General features: G+C 40.1%; 1 protein-coding gene across 4 annotated transcripts in view; it reads left to right on the forward strand.

The window, feature by feature from the left end:
• Positions 1-16,390, forward strand: part of LOC122800837 (venom phosphodiesterase CdcPDE-like) — a 358,459-nt gene that overhangs the window by 218,334 nt on the left and 123,735 nt on the right. For all 4 annotated transcript variants that reach the window (XM_044070144.1, XM_044070141.1, XM_044070142.1 and 1 more), the window contains exon 3: positions 1,608-1,637. Coding sequence is in view for 3 of the 4 variants with exons in the window: in XM_044070141.1 (XP_043926076.1) it covers positions 1,608-1,637 (30 nt within the window). In the remaining variant the exon portion in view is untranslated. The remainder of the gene's footprint in view (positions 1-1,607; positions 1,638-16,390) is intronic.

Here is a 16,390-nt window from a genome sequence, read left to right on the forward strand (position 1 = left end):
GAGAACTGGATGCTTTAAAACCATCTCTCCCTTAATGCCAATAAATCAAAAATCCTTATTTTCTCCCCCTCAAAAGCCATCTCTCTCAGCAAACAATCCTTCAATATCATCAGCCATACCAACTCCACTATAGAAGTTGTTCCTTTTGCTAAACTTCTTGGGGTTACCATTGATGAACACCTGAAGTTCGATACACGTCCAACCAAATATTAAGAAAACTCATCAGAAACTTGGTATGTTATACAGAAACTCTCACTTTCTCTCCCCTTCTACTAGGCAAACTCTTGCCACTACCTACAAACTGCCATCACTACTGTATGGTGCTCCACTACTAACAAACCTCTCTTCCACCATCTCTGCAAAGCTAGAAATCTGTTACAACAAAATCTCTAAATTCACTACTAACTCTAACCACTCCTTCCATCATTGTTCCTCTCTCCAAATGCTTAACTGGCTAGAGCTTCCCAGCTATCTCGACTACCTCCAACTCACTACAGCCCACAAATTAATCTTTAAACCTACTGCATGCCCTGCTCTAGCAAATATCTTACCATATTACACACCTTACAGACCCCTGAGATCTGCCCAACAAAATCTACTTTCTGTATACAAACCAAAACGTCCTGCTGGCCAGTTTCTCCTATCCTTTTCCTTAGCCAAAAAAATGGAACTCTCTACCATCCTCGCTACGAATCTCTAAAAACTTTGAACACTTCAAATCCCAGCTCCATTCCTACCTCTCCCATAATTGGAAATGTAATTGCACCCTACCTACTTAATCCTGCTAATGTCCCTATTCTGCTAATGACCCTATACATGTACTTCCACATGTACCTCTACACCTTGCTGTTTTTCCCTCTACAGCTTCCCCTTTCTCAATCTAACATACTATAACATCAAAACCTTGACTGTATATAATGTAAATACTGTACATAGTTTTGTAACTCTACTCTGTCTCTCTATCTGGAAATGTTCTCTTTCCTTTCTACCTACATACTAAGTTCATGCTAAGAGATACTGCTAACTAGCTACACTAATCATCTCGGACACGTGTGGACTCCACTTTTGCTACTAAACAACTGCCTCTCTCTACTTACAGCAGATTCTTTTTCTACTGAACAACCACCTCCCTCTCTACTACTCAACGTCCCCTCTCTCCTCTCACCAGAACCTTGAATGTATACTTGGTACACACTGCACTTTCCTCTTTTATTTCTCCCACATTCTACTAAACCTAGACTTCTATCTTTCAAATATTCAGTCTTTGCAACTAACAGAAGATTTACAATATCATAGTTTTTAATATTTTGTCAGTTTATTCCACTGCCTCAATTCAACTTTATGCTGTGCAAATGACTCTCTAATCAACTACATATGTGTCATGAAGAGTATTAATTTTTTTTTTCAATTGTAATTTGCTATTTCTCAGTATATAATTCTACATTTGTTTTAAATTATTATATGTTTGATTTACTTGTATGTATTATGGAGCTTTTCTCCCGAGGCCTCCACTGAAAACGGGCTCTTTGAACCCAGTGGACCTCCCTGGTTATCAAACTGAAAATAAATAAATAAATAACTGATAATGATTTTTGTCTCCTTGGCAGGAAACAACACAACTACAACAGATGTAGCAGGTAAGCTATATAAAAATTGCATCTTACCACTCAAAACGTTTAATTACATTTATTTTAAAGACATAGCTGTGTGTTTGTGTGTGTGTGTGTGTGTGTGTGTGTGTGTGTGTGTGTGTGTGTGTGTGTGTGTGTTGTAAATAGGTTCATAGGTTCACAGGAGGTAACTAGGCTAACGACCCTAGAGCACTTACAAGCCTATCCATATTTATTCTGAGATGCCCAAGTTGTCGGTGGTTAGGTGAGTGAAGTTCACAGAGGTAATGGTCTATGTTAACTAATACCAACTTCCTCTGTCCAGGACAGACAGGGGCACCACCCCAGGAGTGAATTTGCAGTCACTCAGCCATTGATCTTGGTTGTGTTTGAAGAGAATTAGGGAGGGGCTCAGTTTCACGTGAATTGTAAGTTTGTTCCAGAGAAGTGGCAGTCTCTGGGAGATGTATCTATCTCTCCAGCATGATCTGTTCATGTCAGAGGTTAGGTTATGATCCCTGTAGTGAGTGACCCTCCTGCAGTTTGAATTACGAATGTGTACCATTTCAATCAGGGCCAGGTCAGAGACTGCCCTGTAAGCCAGGCACAGGTCATCCCTTAGCAACCTGTAGGAGACAGAATACAGTGACAGGGCTTTCAGTCTTACCATGTTTTGTGTACCCTGTAATTTCTTTGTGAGGAACTTCTCTGGTCTCTCCAATTGTTGTAGTTGTCTGGTGAGGTACAGTATATGCAAAAGGGAGCATTATACTCAATTATTGGTGTGATTAGGGCTGAGTATAATGGAATTATAACATCCTTAGAGCTAGGTGTGATGCCTTTACTTATAAGATTATTGTACATTAGTTTATTTCTCTTGTTGTACATCCTGTTTATACTAGGGGTCCACCAGTGTGGCTTGTGTTTTCAGAAAGACCTGGTTTTAATTCAGTCAGGTAAAGCTGAGTCTATACAACTGCTTAAGTGGTTATACATGGCATTGGTGTACACCTCTGCATAGGAGTCCATGTTATCTACATTTGAGGCGGCTTTGAAACTTCTTATACCATCACGTAGTAGGAGGTATTTTGTCTTAGAAAAATTCTTAAGACTTTTGAGCTTGATGGGGTATCTGCTCTTATAATTACATCGAACAGGACTGATCTGTGGTCCGATCTTACCAGGGAGCATATCACATGGGGGGAGGGGGTTGCCATGCTCTCCCATGTTAGTGAGTAGTATGTCTAGGATATTTGAGCCTCTTGTGGGAGTGCTAACTAGCTGTTCCAGAGCATTTGCAATGACAAAGTCCAAGAACCTCTGAGCCAGCACATTTGTGGTCATGTATGTTTCTCATTCGATGGTAGGTTGACTAAAATCACCCATGAGTAAGGTGTTGGGCTGTATGGCAAGTGACCCCAGTAAGTCCAGATATGTGGCATGCTTTTCCTGTTTCATGGTGGAGGACCTTTTGCTAGCTTTGATGTGGTAGGGGGCTTTGACTGTAGTTAATTGGACATGAAGTAGTTCAGGATAGTCATACTGTTTGACCAGTCTTGGGGTGTACTTATCCTTATTGAAGATGGATGCACCTCCTCCTTTGGTTCTTTCATGCTCAGTTTGTGGTCTGAATGTATGGAAGGCATTGTAGCCCTGCATGGCCAGGGTGCTTTACCTGACTTTGAACCATGTCTCGGAGACTGCAAAGACATCAGTATCTTCCAAAGCCAGTAGTGCTTCAAGGGAGTGCAGTTTCTTGGTTAGACTCCTAGCATTAAAAAGAAGTAACTAGAATTTATCTAGAGAGGATTTTGTTATGTTGGGAGGTTGGTTATTTTGACAGTGTCTATGAAATGCACAATAGGGATGGCTAATGCCTTTGCCAGTACCCAAATTCCTGGAGTAGACAGGTGCAGACTATCTCTGACAAAGCAGCATGGCCTGTCAACTATGTCTTCCCAGGCTGACAGATATTAGATTCCCTTGGACTTAGCACCAGAAGTTAAGCCTATTGTTAAAGCCAATAATTTTTTTGTTTGTATTGTGGCATCCTTAGAGAAGATAGAATGCTGCTTAAGGTTAGGTTTATGCCTGCATTTGACACATAATCTGAGAGCTCAGTCATGTCTCTCTTCATATAGTCCAGTGTGGTATGTCTCAAGTCATTCTCCCCTATATGCATTATGATGGAGTCATACTGGTACTTGTGGTTGAGTGACTTGAGCACTTGTGTGACTTGATGGATCCTGGCACTTGACAGACAGCTAACCATAACCTGCTCCTTATCCATCCTGGTGAGGTGAATATCCAGATGCCTCACAACGGAGTCACCTATGACCAATACAGTAGGTTTTGTGGTGTTATGCTGTATGTACTTATTTGTTGAGACACTGATGTGTGTGTTATTATGTGTTGTGGTTGTTTTTTGCATTGTTATGTGTGTAAGTGGTTTTGTTTGGGAGGCCTCTGATTTTTTGGTATATTACTAGTGAGTACCTCCACATATGTGGGTTTATATATCATGCCCTTTTTTTGTGAGGGAAGTGTGTGTGTGTGCTGTCAACCTGGTTGGCATTCAATCTGTCTTCATGTGAGAGTCTTGTCTCCAATTTCATGTGTAACTACAGTTCTCACATAACGTATTTCTTTGTTTCACGAGTAAGTGGCTGTCAGTATACATGAGACAATTGCTACATTGCCTCAGGATGCCCATGTCAATCACACTGGCCAGGGGAATGATGTGAAATTGTTCGTCCATGATTGTAGGCTGTTACTGTATGTTTTATTAGAGAAGGGAATGGGTTAATTGACAGGACTGTGTTGGTAGCACAGGGACTACAAGAGGGACCTATACATTGTGTGAGCTAAGGTTCATAAATAAGGCAACACTGCTCAATGTGCAAGTGTGCAACTGAGTGGCCCTTAGAGCAGCAGAAAAGCTTGGAAGGGTTTCACTGACAGCTGTTTATGGAAAAATCTGAGCTTCTAGGCTTTTGCATCTATACAAGGGCTCTGCTGACCACCACTGCTTGGCAATCAGTACCACACAAATGTGAGGCTTAAATACAAGCAAAGAGAAGCAATTTTAAACTAACTACGAATCAGGAAAGCACACAATAAGCCTTCCACCAGCAATCCCCAACTCAGACAGGTTAGATAAGCACAATTCTGCCATGGACTTAAGCACCTTCTTAATGTAGAATAGCTGGTTTGGAGCTCAAGTGTAACAACACCACACAAACTACAGTACCTACAACAGCCCTGCAAAACTATTTATACAGAAAATGTGAACAGTGGGTTGTTGTTGTGTCTTTTGGCTTTTCCCGGTTAGGGGTCGCATCAGCATAATTTAATTATGATTTGGTACAGATAAGAAAAATTACCATTAAAATTTGGAAATGAATGGAACTCTGAAGTAATAATATATAGTATTGGGTCAATAAAGTTGAGTTACAGTGATGTCAACATTTGTGTAATGCATGGAGGAAATTATTATAGGTTCACAGGTAGCTACGCTTCTGGGCCATTTTAAGCCTAGCCAATTTCCCATAGGTGAGAATCAAACCCTGTACTTTGTGTCTGTGAGGTAAACACCTTAACTAATGCTACAAAAGTCAGGGAAAAGATATGCATAAGAACAATACTTAACAAGCTTTTAAACAACTTTAACTACTGGTAAACTCTAGTCTCAAGGTAGAGCATGAACAGCGATCAACACTCAACATAGCACAGTGGATGGTTGAAGTAATTAACAGTTGTTTATAACCTTTGACCCTTCCTGCTGATCTTCTGTGGTGGCCATCTCTTTGTGTTACAGTAGTTAGTGTCACAGCTTTCGAAACTGTAGTAAACTGAGCCCCTTCTAACTGTTGTAGTACATGGGGATAGGTAAACTCTATGCCCTACAAAGAATTATGATTAGGTTTCTCTGATCATAGCTCAGCTTTAAGTGCATGGAGCTGCGTGATTATGGTTTGAAACTGGGAAAATGATATACTTGTTAGCACATGCCTACTGCATTTAGGGGTGCTTAACAAAAGCATGCTAAAACATTCAAGTTCTGCTAAGATCAGGTCTCATGTTAGGGACTAACAGTGGGCAGTGCCAGTTGGCAAGCAACATTGGCAGAAGGAAAAACAGCCTTTAAAAGATGTTAGATGCTCTGCTCTATTACACTTAGAAAGTGTAACAGATCAAGTATCACATGCTTTTAAAACCATCATTTCAACAGAAATCCACTTTTGTTTCTGCCTTCTGTCTGTTTGACAGTGCTAAGTGCTTTATTGCCTTTCAAATGCTTTCGAAGCCTGGACACATGCTGCTTTACTTTTTCTGTAACTGGCAATACATGGAGAAGATAAAGCACTGTGCACTGCAGATAACTGTGATTGGTCCTCCAATCATATTTAGGTTAACGTGTTCTTAATATGTATGCAAAGATTCACCTCTCAAGCTTTGATCTTGAGGTGACATTCTTGACATCCTTGTCTAAAACACATAATACACTGGTTATGATCAGCGATCTGGTCATAATCTTCTGTGTTTTGTGCTCTTGATGTGAATATCAAGACTCACCTCTTGATCATTGTTGTCAAGTTGAATGTCTTGAACCCTTATCAAGCTGGTTATGATTGGATATAATTATAATCGTATGTTATTTTTAAGTATATTGTAAGGCACAAACCTAGGAATCAGCTAGTAGACATGCATAGATAATAGCATAGTAATGTATTTTAAATTGGTGTGCTGTGAAAGGTAGGAAGAACATAAGAGAGATGTGTAGTGAGAAAGGAAAAGGAAAAAGAAAATAATTTTTCAAATGAGTTCATTGAAAAAAGACAGAAAGAAGGGAAGAAAGACAACATGAAAGTAATAATCTGAACCAGCATTACAGAGTAATGATAGAATGTCAGCCATATCTCTGATGAAAAAGTGATTAATCTCAAGCTGGTTTTAAATACATGGCCACACAGTACTGAAATGTTTGTTTTTGAAGAAAGCTGCAATGTTAGTCTAAGACTGCCACAAAGTAAGGTATGTACATGTTCTCAGATGTAGTTAACCCAAGTATGGCTGTATTCAGCAATGATGGATTTAGGAATGGTTTCTTCTACATGATGACAGTCTCGGTGCCTTTTCACCCACCTCCTGAAGAGGAATTTCTACGTTACTGATTCATTCCCTAAATGCTGGTTTTGTATGGAGAAGTATTTTCTGAAAATGTACTCCGCTATGACAGTTTAAGTACTTTAATCTTTAAGAAATTGCTTTACATCTCTAATGTTGAAACACAGTTTTGTCAACAGCCTATAAGACCAACATTATATTTGATACTCTGGCAAACAGAGCAAGACTAGGGAAAATTACAAATATATATTCCTTCCCCTTGAGCTTTTGGTTAAATGGTCCATTATTTTACTGTTGTACAGATTGTATAACATGGCTTTTAAACCAACACTTCAAACTCTGTTGCTCTGAAGTATTGTATTCACATCATTATATATGTTCAACACTAGTGTATTGTTACACTTGAATTAGGAGATCAGTTTATTACAGTTATCCAATATAATACAATCTACCATCATGCAATTCAGCTATGGAAAACTTCCAAGTATGTGACATTCAGGACAATCCCATGTAACTTTTAATATAAAATTAAATCCATAACCGCAGCAATTTTAATCAAAGATCATCCCTACCTTCACCATCTTCAATGCAGTCCTGAGTAAAAAAGTTGCAATACCATTTAGAAGACAGTATAGGTTACTGTCAAAAATAAGTCCTACTGCACAATGTCAAGGGAAATTACAGTGTCTGTTAAAACAACAACACTACTATATTATTTTTATTCCTCCACAAAAGTGAAGAGACAGTAAAGATTAGAGTGATAAATAATCATCAGAAAGAAGTATAATTTAGTCCATGTGGTATTATGGGAAGTACAAATGGGTGCATTTGTTTCAAAGAATCACTTTTTATACTCAAGGAATCATGGGTATCAGTGGAGAGACAAACTGACACATCTATTTCAAAGAATCCTTATTTCACATGCCAATAGATATTATTTCACCTTTACAAAGCGCCAGTAATGCAAAACAAGGAGTCATACTTTGGTGATATTTCTTGCCTACAATAAATGATGACAAAGAGAAACATAACTCATCCATCTTTAAGAAGAGCTAATAAAAAATAAAAAACTATTGATACCTAAAAATCTCGCATGGATGTGTGGAACTCCTTCTAAGAAAATGAGCTGTGCAGTTTTCTCTGACAGCCCTACAACAATTCTTAAACTCCAGAACAGGGTCTCTGTAATATAATATTAAGTCTAGTCATTTTGTCACCAAACCAAACTTAAAGAAACTCTTTCCAGGGGGTCTATACTATGATTTTGGTAAAAACGTATGTTGGTAAACCCATTAATCTTCCTGGCAAGTAGCACATCTCAAATTTCAGAATTCCAGAGAGGCTGCCTGAAAAAAAATCGTACATGTTTCTTGCTGCAGGGCAAATAATCTTATCATCATGACACCAATACTAAGCAACATATTTTAAAGAGATGACTACCTTTTCTTCAAGAACATCTAATGAGTATTAAAACCGTCTACAACCAAAATAGTATGCACCTTTTTTTTTTCAGTTTTCCCCAAATTCTGAAGCCTGACAAGCATGGTCAACTTAATTTTTTGGATGACCTGAAGGGCTTATTTGCTGAGTCCTGGAGACTATCAGGTTGATGCATGGCACTGCTGACATCAGCATAAGTCTTATATTTTGAAACCTGGCTCAGGTATTACATTGACAAAAATTGACCCTTACTAGGAACTAATAGTGTTACACACCTACAAATATAGCCAGAAGAAATTGTGGTGGAAACCATATCTAGTCCTTAAGATGACAAAGGAGTTCAGTGAAATCTGATGAACCACCGCTGTCATTGTAATGAGAGTGATGACAGTTGAGGCACCCCATGATTTTTTTGCCTGTAGGCTTGATTATTGTCTTAACTAGTAAGAAACAGAGATCTATAAGAAATGCAATTATACCATGACCCCCCCCATTAATATTCCAAAACGTGCACGCTGATTGGCCAGCGTGCACATTGTAAATCGACTTATACTAATGGAAAAAGGTCCGGTCGCCCGGACTTTTTCCATTAGTATAAGTCTTTTTAAAAACACTGTCTCGCTATGTTAAAGGAGTTTAACATAGCGACACAGGTTTAAAAATAGCAACGGAGATCTCCGTTGCTTTTTTTAAAGATGTCTCGCTATGTTAAACTCCTTTAACATAGCGACACAGTGTGTAAAAAGCAACGGAGATCTTGATTTCTCCGTTGCTTTTTTTTAAACCTGTCTCTCTATGTTAAATGGGTTTAACATAGCGAGACAGCTTTAAAATAAGGAACGGACATACCTGACATTTATGTCAATATTTGTCAATACAGGCCCATCTGGTGTACAGTGTCAATGTCCATCACATGAGTATATGCAGCCAATATTACTGTGTTTTATATGTGATGCTGTCAGTATTATATTGCTAAATGTGACTGTGCTGTCTTTCTCTTTACTTTCACACTGCAGGATCCACAGTATAACCTACAACCTCTTCAGGAGTCTGTCAGTGGTATGCTATTATGCGTGTTTCATACCTATCCTTGCTATTAATCCTGTAGTTGACCTCCACTAATACTGTGTCCTTCTCGCCATTCCTAGGTCAATCATCCTCAATGACCTCAAGTGAACATATGAGTGCTATGTGTATCAGACATTCTATATGTTTTAACTGTGCTCACCTGGTTAATGTGGTAAATGATGTGAACAGTAATGCTGTTTTTTTCCCTACACTAGTTGAAGTTCATCCCACTGCAACATTACTATCTTTCCATGAATGTTATGCATCACACATGTCATGTATGTTGGCCATGAAAACAGATTATATACCTATTTTATGTAAATTCTGTGAAACATACATACAGTAGACTGCAAGTGAAGTCATTAGTATTTGTAACATTACAGTAAGATATTTATGCCATATGTCTTTGATATCCCTCATATGATGTAGGCACACTGTCGTGATCTGTATCTTTGTATCTTGTAGCACATCAACTATCTGTATTATCCAGCAGTCCATCCAGCGACAGCAATGTTGTTCATAATGTGTCTCAGCATGGTGTTATGGCCCCTGGCACAGAGCATTTTGAGTTGTGTGGAAAGTCCATCCATGAGGTTGACAGTGATGTTGCAGCAGATGTGGAATCATTTGTGGAGGTCTACTTGTCTAGCCATTCAGAGGTTGCTGCCAGAGTGAATGTTGAACAGGGTCAGGTGAGACCATTGACTAACCTCCACAGCTGAGAGCACTGCTTCTGACAGTTCCACATAACAACCAGAAACAGAGTGTCGCTCTGGACTTAGGCAAGCAGATGTTATAAATGGCCAAGTGACAGAGGAGGCCTACATTCTGCTGCAGGCAAAAGAAAGGTCACAGCAATGGCATCTTTTAGACGTCTGTGCATTTACCTGTGTCACAAATTGTGTGGCACACCAGCTACATGTCAATCATGAAGAACCAACACACAGACACAGTGAGATTATGGCTGCAGTGACCACTCAGAATGACAGCCTGCTACCTGTGGCATGGTTCTTGGAAACCCTGGCCTCTATGGTACTGCAGCAGTATAGTACTACCAGCAGGATCTTGCATTCCATGACTGTGGTCAGCAGAATCAACCTGTGAGAGGCAGGTCACTTGTCCACAGACCCACCAGTGGCAATTGAGAATTACTGCCTGTGTCAAACCTGCACAGAGTCCAACTGCTTGCCCTTCTGCTGTGGTCCCAGCATTCACAAGGCCTTTAACTCACAGTCATTCTCCTTCATCTCAACATGGTATAGTAGCCCCATCTATGTCCATTGTGGAGCTGCCAGGACAAGATGCATCTGTATCTGGTCAGGGCAAGGCAGACCATGGTTTGAGATGTCAACAAGGTCGCTTGAGACTGTGTTAGAGTTTGCCCAACAGTGCAGTGCACATAGCTGGCTCATATCTTTTCAATACCACTGCACTATGATATGTATTTTCTGTAATTAAAATGTCTTCATTATGTCTTGCATGATTTCTCTTTTTTCATAGTATCATATGGTAGAGATATGGATATGCAGCATTGATGTGTGTCCCTTATTGTTTACCATACAGGGATATGACAGACTAAATGTATGCATACCAGTGTCAGCTGTGGCCTGAGGTGATGATCTGTGTTTTGACCAATTTTCATATGTTCATGTTGGAATATGCTATGATTGTGTTATGTGTGACATTGAGTGTGTACATCTAGTGGGTGTTTCCCATTAGATGCAATCTCTGTTGCTATGGTGGGGCAGCACCTGAACATCAGTGTTCAACCTGTGTAATCATATACATGTGGCTTGCCATGACTCAGATATTTGGGTCAGATGCTGCTGGTTGCCTGGGCCTGCACTTGTGGTCACACCCTATGTTCACAGCAAAGAACTCTGTCTTCAGGGTGAAGTGCCTTAGCGATAAAAAATGAAGACTCAGAAGTAAATCCAAAGGCACACCATAGGCTAGGGTACGAACAAATTCTTTAATTGTAGAACCAATTCAAACAGTGAGTGCTTTTGGGTTGCACAGAACACTTCTTCAGACTTAATGAATTAAAAAACAAACTTGCCATTTAAATAACAGTTAATTAGTCCAACTGACCAATGACAGAATGTATAAAAAATATATATGTAAGCAATACCCTACCAAAATAAAAGGTTTCTGGTGGTGCTTATAGCATCTTCTTATCACAAATATACCGATTCCTATTCTAGGAGATATACTGAACTGCTTCACTTTAAAAGCAATCTATATATTTATAACACAAAACATTAAGTGTGTATTTAAAAACACTACTATATATAAATATGCATCTATTTAAACAGCAGTGATCTAGATAAAAAACACTAGATGGCAATTTAAAAAAAAAAAAAAAATATATATATATAAATTTTAAACTGGAGATAGAAATAGTGTACAGAAGCATTCTACGGACATATCGACAACTGTGTATGATAACTCTAACATGAGGAACTAATTCAGTTTGATATGAATGTGTAAGCTTTATGTATGCAGGTAATAAAATAATGTGTGGCAAGCTAGATATATATATATATATATATATATATATATATATATATATATATATATATATATATATATAAACAGCTATCTTAAAAGTCTTACTCAATAATTACATTAAACAACATTCACATCTTGCTGTATCTATCCCCAATAGAAAAACATGCTCTTAACTATCATATATACATCTCTATAAGATGTATTAAAACAAGTCCCTTTAAAACAATGTATACAAACATATAACATAAAATATTTGATATCTAATATGTATTTAAAAACTCTAAAATATATAAATATGCATTTCTTTAAAAAGCAATAATCAAAATAGAAGACACTAGATGGCAGTATGACAATATGTTAAAACTGCTGTTAAAAACAGTGTTGCAAAGACATCCTGTGGACATATCTAAATATGTATATCAACCTAAAAATAAGGAACATATTCACTTTCTGTATGGATATGCACAGGTGATGAAGTAATGTGCAACAAGCTGAATATACACAAGACAACTATCATATAAGACTTACTTAAAAACTTCATTGATTAGCATATGCATTTTTTTTAAACAGGGCAGATATCACTCACATAAAAATGATATCGGCAAACAGACTCACAGGCTCACTATTCACAACACCAACAATAATAAGAGGATACATGAGATAATCAGAAGGCATTGGAATATACTGACTGTGGATAAAACAGTCTGACAAATAGTAGGGGAGCAACCTAGATACTCCTACAGGAATACCAAATCCCTTAAGGGAATGCTTTGTTATGAAAAAAACACCACTGACACAGTGAAATCAGATAGGCAAGGCACTTCTGCCTGCCGTAGTTGCAACCAATGTGCCTTTATGGCGAATGCTAATGCTTTCAAGCATCCAGACACAGAGAAATTATATACCTTGAAACATTATGCCGACTGTAGATCTAGAAACTTAGTATACCTGGCCCAATGTTCTAAATGTACCTCATTGTATATAGGGAATAGTTTCATAGTTTCATAGTTTAGTACTAGGCTATCTGCCCTGGGGCATTTGTAAGCCTAGCCCTAGTGATGTGGCTTTCGCCACCCCATGTAGTGGTACTAAAGTGTACAGAATAAATTTAGAATACTGTGCCTTTGTCTAGTAATGACACATTGAAGACCCCCTTACTTATTAAAATTAGTTTACTGTGCCTCTGTCTAGTAGTGACACAGGGATGACCCCCGGGGTAAACCTACGATCTCCCATCCACTCGTCAAGATTTCTCTTGAAGAGAGTCAGTGAGGGGCTCTGCCTAACATGAACTGGGATTCTGTTCCAGAGTGTGGGAAGCCTCTGAGTTATGAATCTGCCCCTCCAGCATGTTCTATTCATATTTGTGCTGAGGTTTAAATCTTTAGCTCTCGTGGTTCTAATGGATTTGGATTTTTTGAGGTGGAGCATGTCCATCAATTCCTGGTTGGACATGGCCTTGTACGTCAGGCACAGATCACCTCTCAGCAGGCGGTATGCTACTGAATAGAGCTGGAGTTTCTTTAGCCTGGCAGCATATGACATATGTTGGAGACCCTTGATCCTCTTGGTGAGGTACTTCTGGGGTCTCTCCAGCTGTTGTAAGTGTCGGGTGAGGTACATACCAAATGGGGCATTGTACTCAATCATGGGCCTGATAAGGGAGGAGTATAGGGGTACAATGACCTCCTTTGATCTGGAAGTGAACCCCTTCATGATAAGGTGGGCAAGGTAGAAAGTCTTTCTAACCACTTTGGCAACGTGGGTGTCAAATGAGAGGTCACTATCGACTTGGGTCCCCAGATCTCTGATTACTTTTTCTGTACTCAGTGGGTTACTGTCTATGTGATAATTTGTGGGTACTTTGTTTTTCCCAAAGGGGATGACTATACATTTCTTGGCATTCAGTTTAAGGCCATGATTCCGGCACCAGTTGTCCGTTTTGGTGAGGCCTTTCTGTAGGATGTATGTGTCAGCTGGTGTATCGACTATGGCGCCTAGTTTGCAGTCACCTGCGAACTTTGTCAGCCACAACCCTCCCATGTTTGCTTTCACATCTGAGAAGTAAATGCCGAACAAGAGGGGTCCCAGGACAGAGCCCTGTGGGACACCACTTGTGACTGGCTTTGAGTCTGACATGGCTCCTGCAATTTTGACTTTATGGGTTCTGTTCTTTAGCCACTTTGCAACCCATCTTGTCACATATGGATTTACATTTAAGCTGTTTAGCTTGTCTATGATGCCTGAGTGGGGTATTGTGTCAAAGGCTTTAGCCAAGTCCAGGTAGGTGGTATGGACTGCTTTGCCCTCATCAATGGCTCTAGTGACTGTTTCAAAAAAGTCAACCAGGTTCAAAAGGCAGGATCTGCCCTTTACAAAGCCGAACTGGGTGGGATCAAGTGTCTGTAGGTCCCCAATGTCATTGTTTATGAGTTCCATAATGATTCTTTCCATAGCTTTGCAGACCAGGCTGGTTAAGCTTATGGGGCAGTAGTTCCCAGGGTCTGTAACGGAGCCTCCTTTGTGGAGTGGGACCACTGTTGCTGTACACCAGTGTTCAGGTACATATCCTGTAGTAAGGCTAAGGTTAAATAGCATTTTTATATGCGGGTTTAGCTCCTCTTGGAGTTCACGTATTACGCAGCCGGGGATACCATCAGGTCCCATTGATGCTGTGTTTTTTGCTTTGCTGAGGGCGGCTCTCACCTGGACATCTGAGATGACAGGGAGGTTACATTCAGCTGGGATAAGTATTTCTTCTTTTGGGGGTGAGGGAGGGGAGAAATTTGCACTGAACCTGTCTGCCAGAATGTTGGCAATATCTGTGGGTTTGGTAAATTTTTTGTCGTTGTGTACTAACTCTGAGCATATCTGAGGGTTTCCGCCTAGGTTTCTAACATAAGTGAAGAATGCCTTGTGGTTATCTTTAGTGTCCTTGGTGATTTTTCTCTCAAAGTTGGCCTTGGATGTTTTTATGAGAGAACGTAGCTTTCTACTAGTGCTGATCAGAGATGCCTTCCCTTTATGGGATTTTGCTCTGTCTTGCATTAGCTTCCTTCTTTTGTTATACAATTTGTTTATGGCTGGAGTCCACCAGATAGGATGCTTTCCCTTGGTGGAGAGGGTCTTGGTTTTATTTGGGATTGCACGATCCATGCATTCTTGGAGATGTCCGTAGAAAGCATTTGTGTAGGATTCAGCATTGTGGGATGTGGTTTCCATGGGCCCAGTGGGCTTAAATGATACCATCTCAGTCTTAAGAAGTGTAAAGTCGGCTTTTGAGAAGTTTTTCACTGTAGTCTTTTGTGCTGGGGTGGAGGTGGAATATGTATATCCAGGGTGATTAGTTTGTGGTCAGATCTCACTAGTGAGGGGAATACTTCTGGTGTGGAGCATTTTGTCCCCATGTTTGTGATGATCAGGTCTAGTATATTATCCCCCCTTGTGGGAGAGGTGACTAGCTGTTCCATTGCATTTGAGTTTATGAATTCCAGGAACCTTTGGGCTAGGGTGTTAGGGCTAGAATAGTGCACCCAGTCTATGTTAGGGTAGTTGAAGTCTCCCAATATGATGATATTTGATGAGACATTCATATCTTCCAATGTCTTCAGGAAGGCTGAATGGGGTTCTTGAGATTGGGAGAGTGGTCTGTAATATGCAACCAGTTGTATAGCAGTTTTGCCTATGGTTAGTTGCACCTGGATGGTCTCCGATGCTTCATGAGTTGCCACTAACCTGGAGGTGTGGGTATCCTTGATGAATATGGACACTCCCCCTCCCTTTGTGGTTCGGCCCGGGTTTTGGGGCCGAAAAGCATGATACGAGGTAAAGCCTGGTAGCGCTGGGGTGCTCTCAGGAGCCTTGAACCAGGTTTCAGTTACTGCGCAGACATCGATGTTCTCCATACTGAGGAGTGCTTCGAGAGCCTGCATCTTGAGATTTAGACTTCTGGCGTTGAGCAGCATTACCCTTAATTTTTTTCCATTTTTGTTTTCTAAGGAGGTGGGTTCGTCTTTTGAGCCTTGGCTAAAAAAGGCACTATGGGGGTGGCAAGAGCCTTAGCCAATATCTGGAAGCCCAGTGGAGACAGGTGCAAGCTGTCCCTTGTGAAGCAGCGTGGCTTGTCCAGCATGGCATCCCAAGCAGACAGACATTGGATCCCCCTAGAATGACACCAGTAATTGAGCCAATTATTAAAGCTGATCATCTTGTCTTTGTATTGTGGCATCATTCTTGGTGAGGGCAAGATGCTGCTCAGGGTCAGGGTCATACCAGCCTGGGCTACATAATCAGAGAGCTCCTCTATGTCTCTTTTCATGTAGTCCAGGGAGGTACGTCTCAGGTCATTCACGCCGGCATGGACAATGACGGAGTCATATTTGTACGTGCTTTTGAGTGACCTGAGTGCATGTGTTATATGGCGGATCCTAGCCCCCGATAAGCAGCTTACCATTACCCTCTCCTTGTTCAGCCTGGTAAGTGGAACGTCAGTGTGTCTGACTATAGAGTCACCTATCACTAGTGTATCAGGCATAGTGTTTGGCCTTAAGGGCTGTGATTTATTGACACACCGATTTATTGAAGTATGTGTTGCATGTGTTATGTTTTGAGGTGGTGGATTTTTGGGTGTCTGC

Source organism: Protopterus annectens, chromosome 4.part1 (assembly GCF_019279795.1).
Source record: "Protopterus annectens isolate FY-2018-M chromosome 4.part1, PAN1.0, whole genome shotgun sequence".
NCBI lineage: Eukaryota > Metazoa > Chordata > Ceratodontiformes > Protopteridae > Protopterus > Protopterus annectens.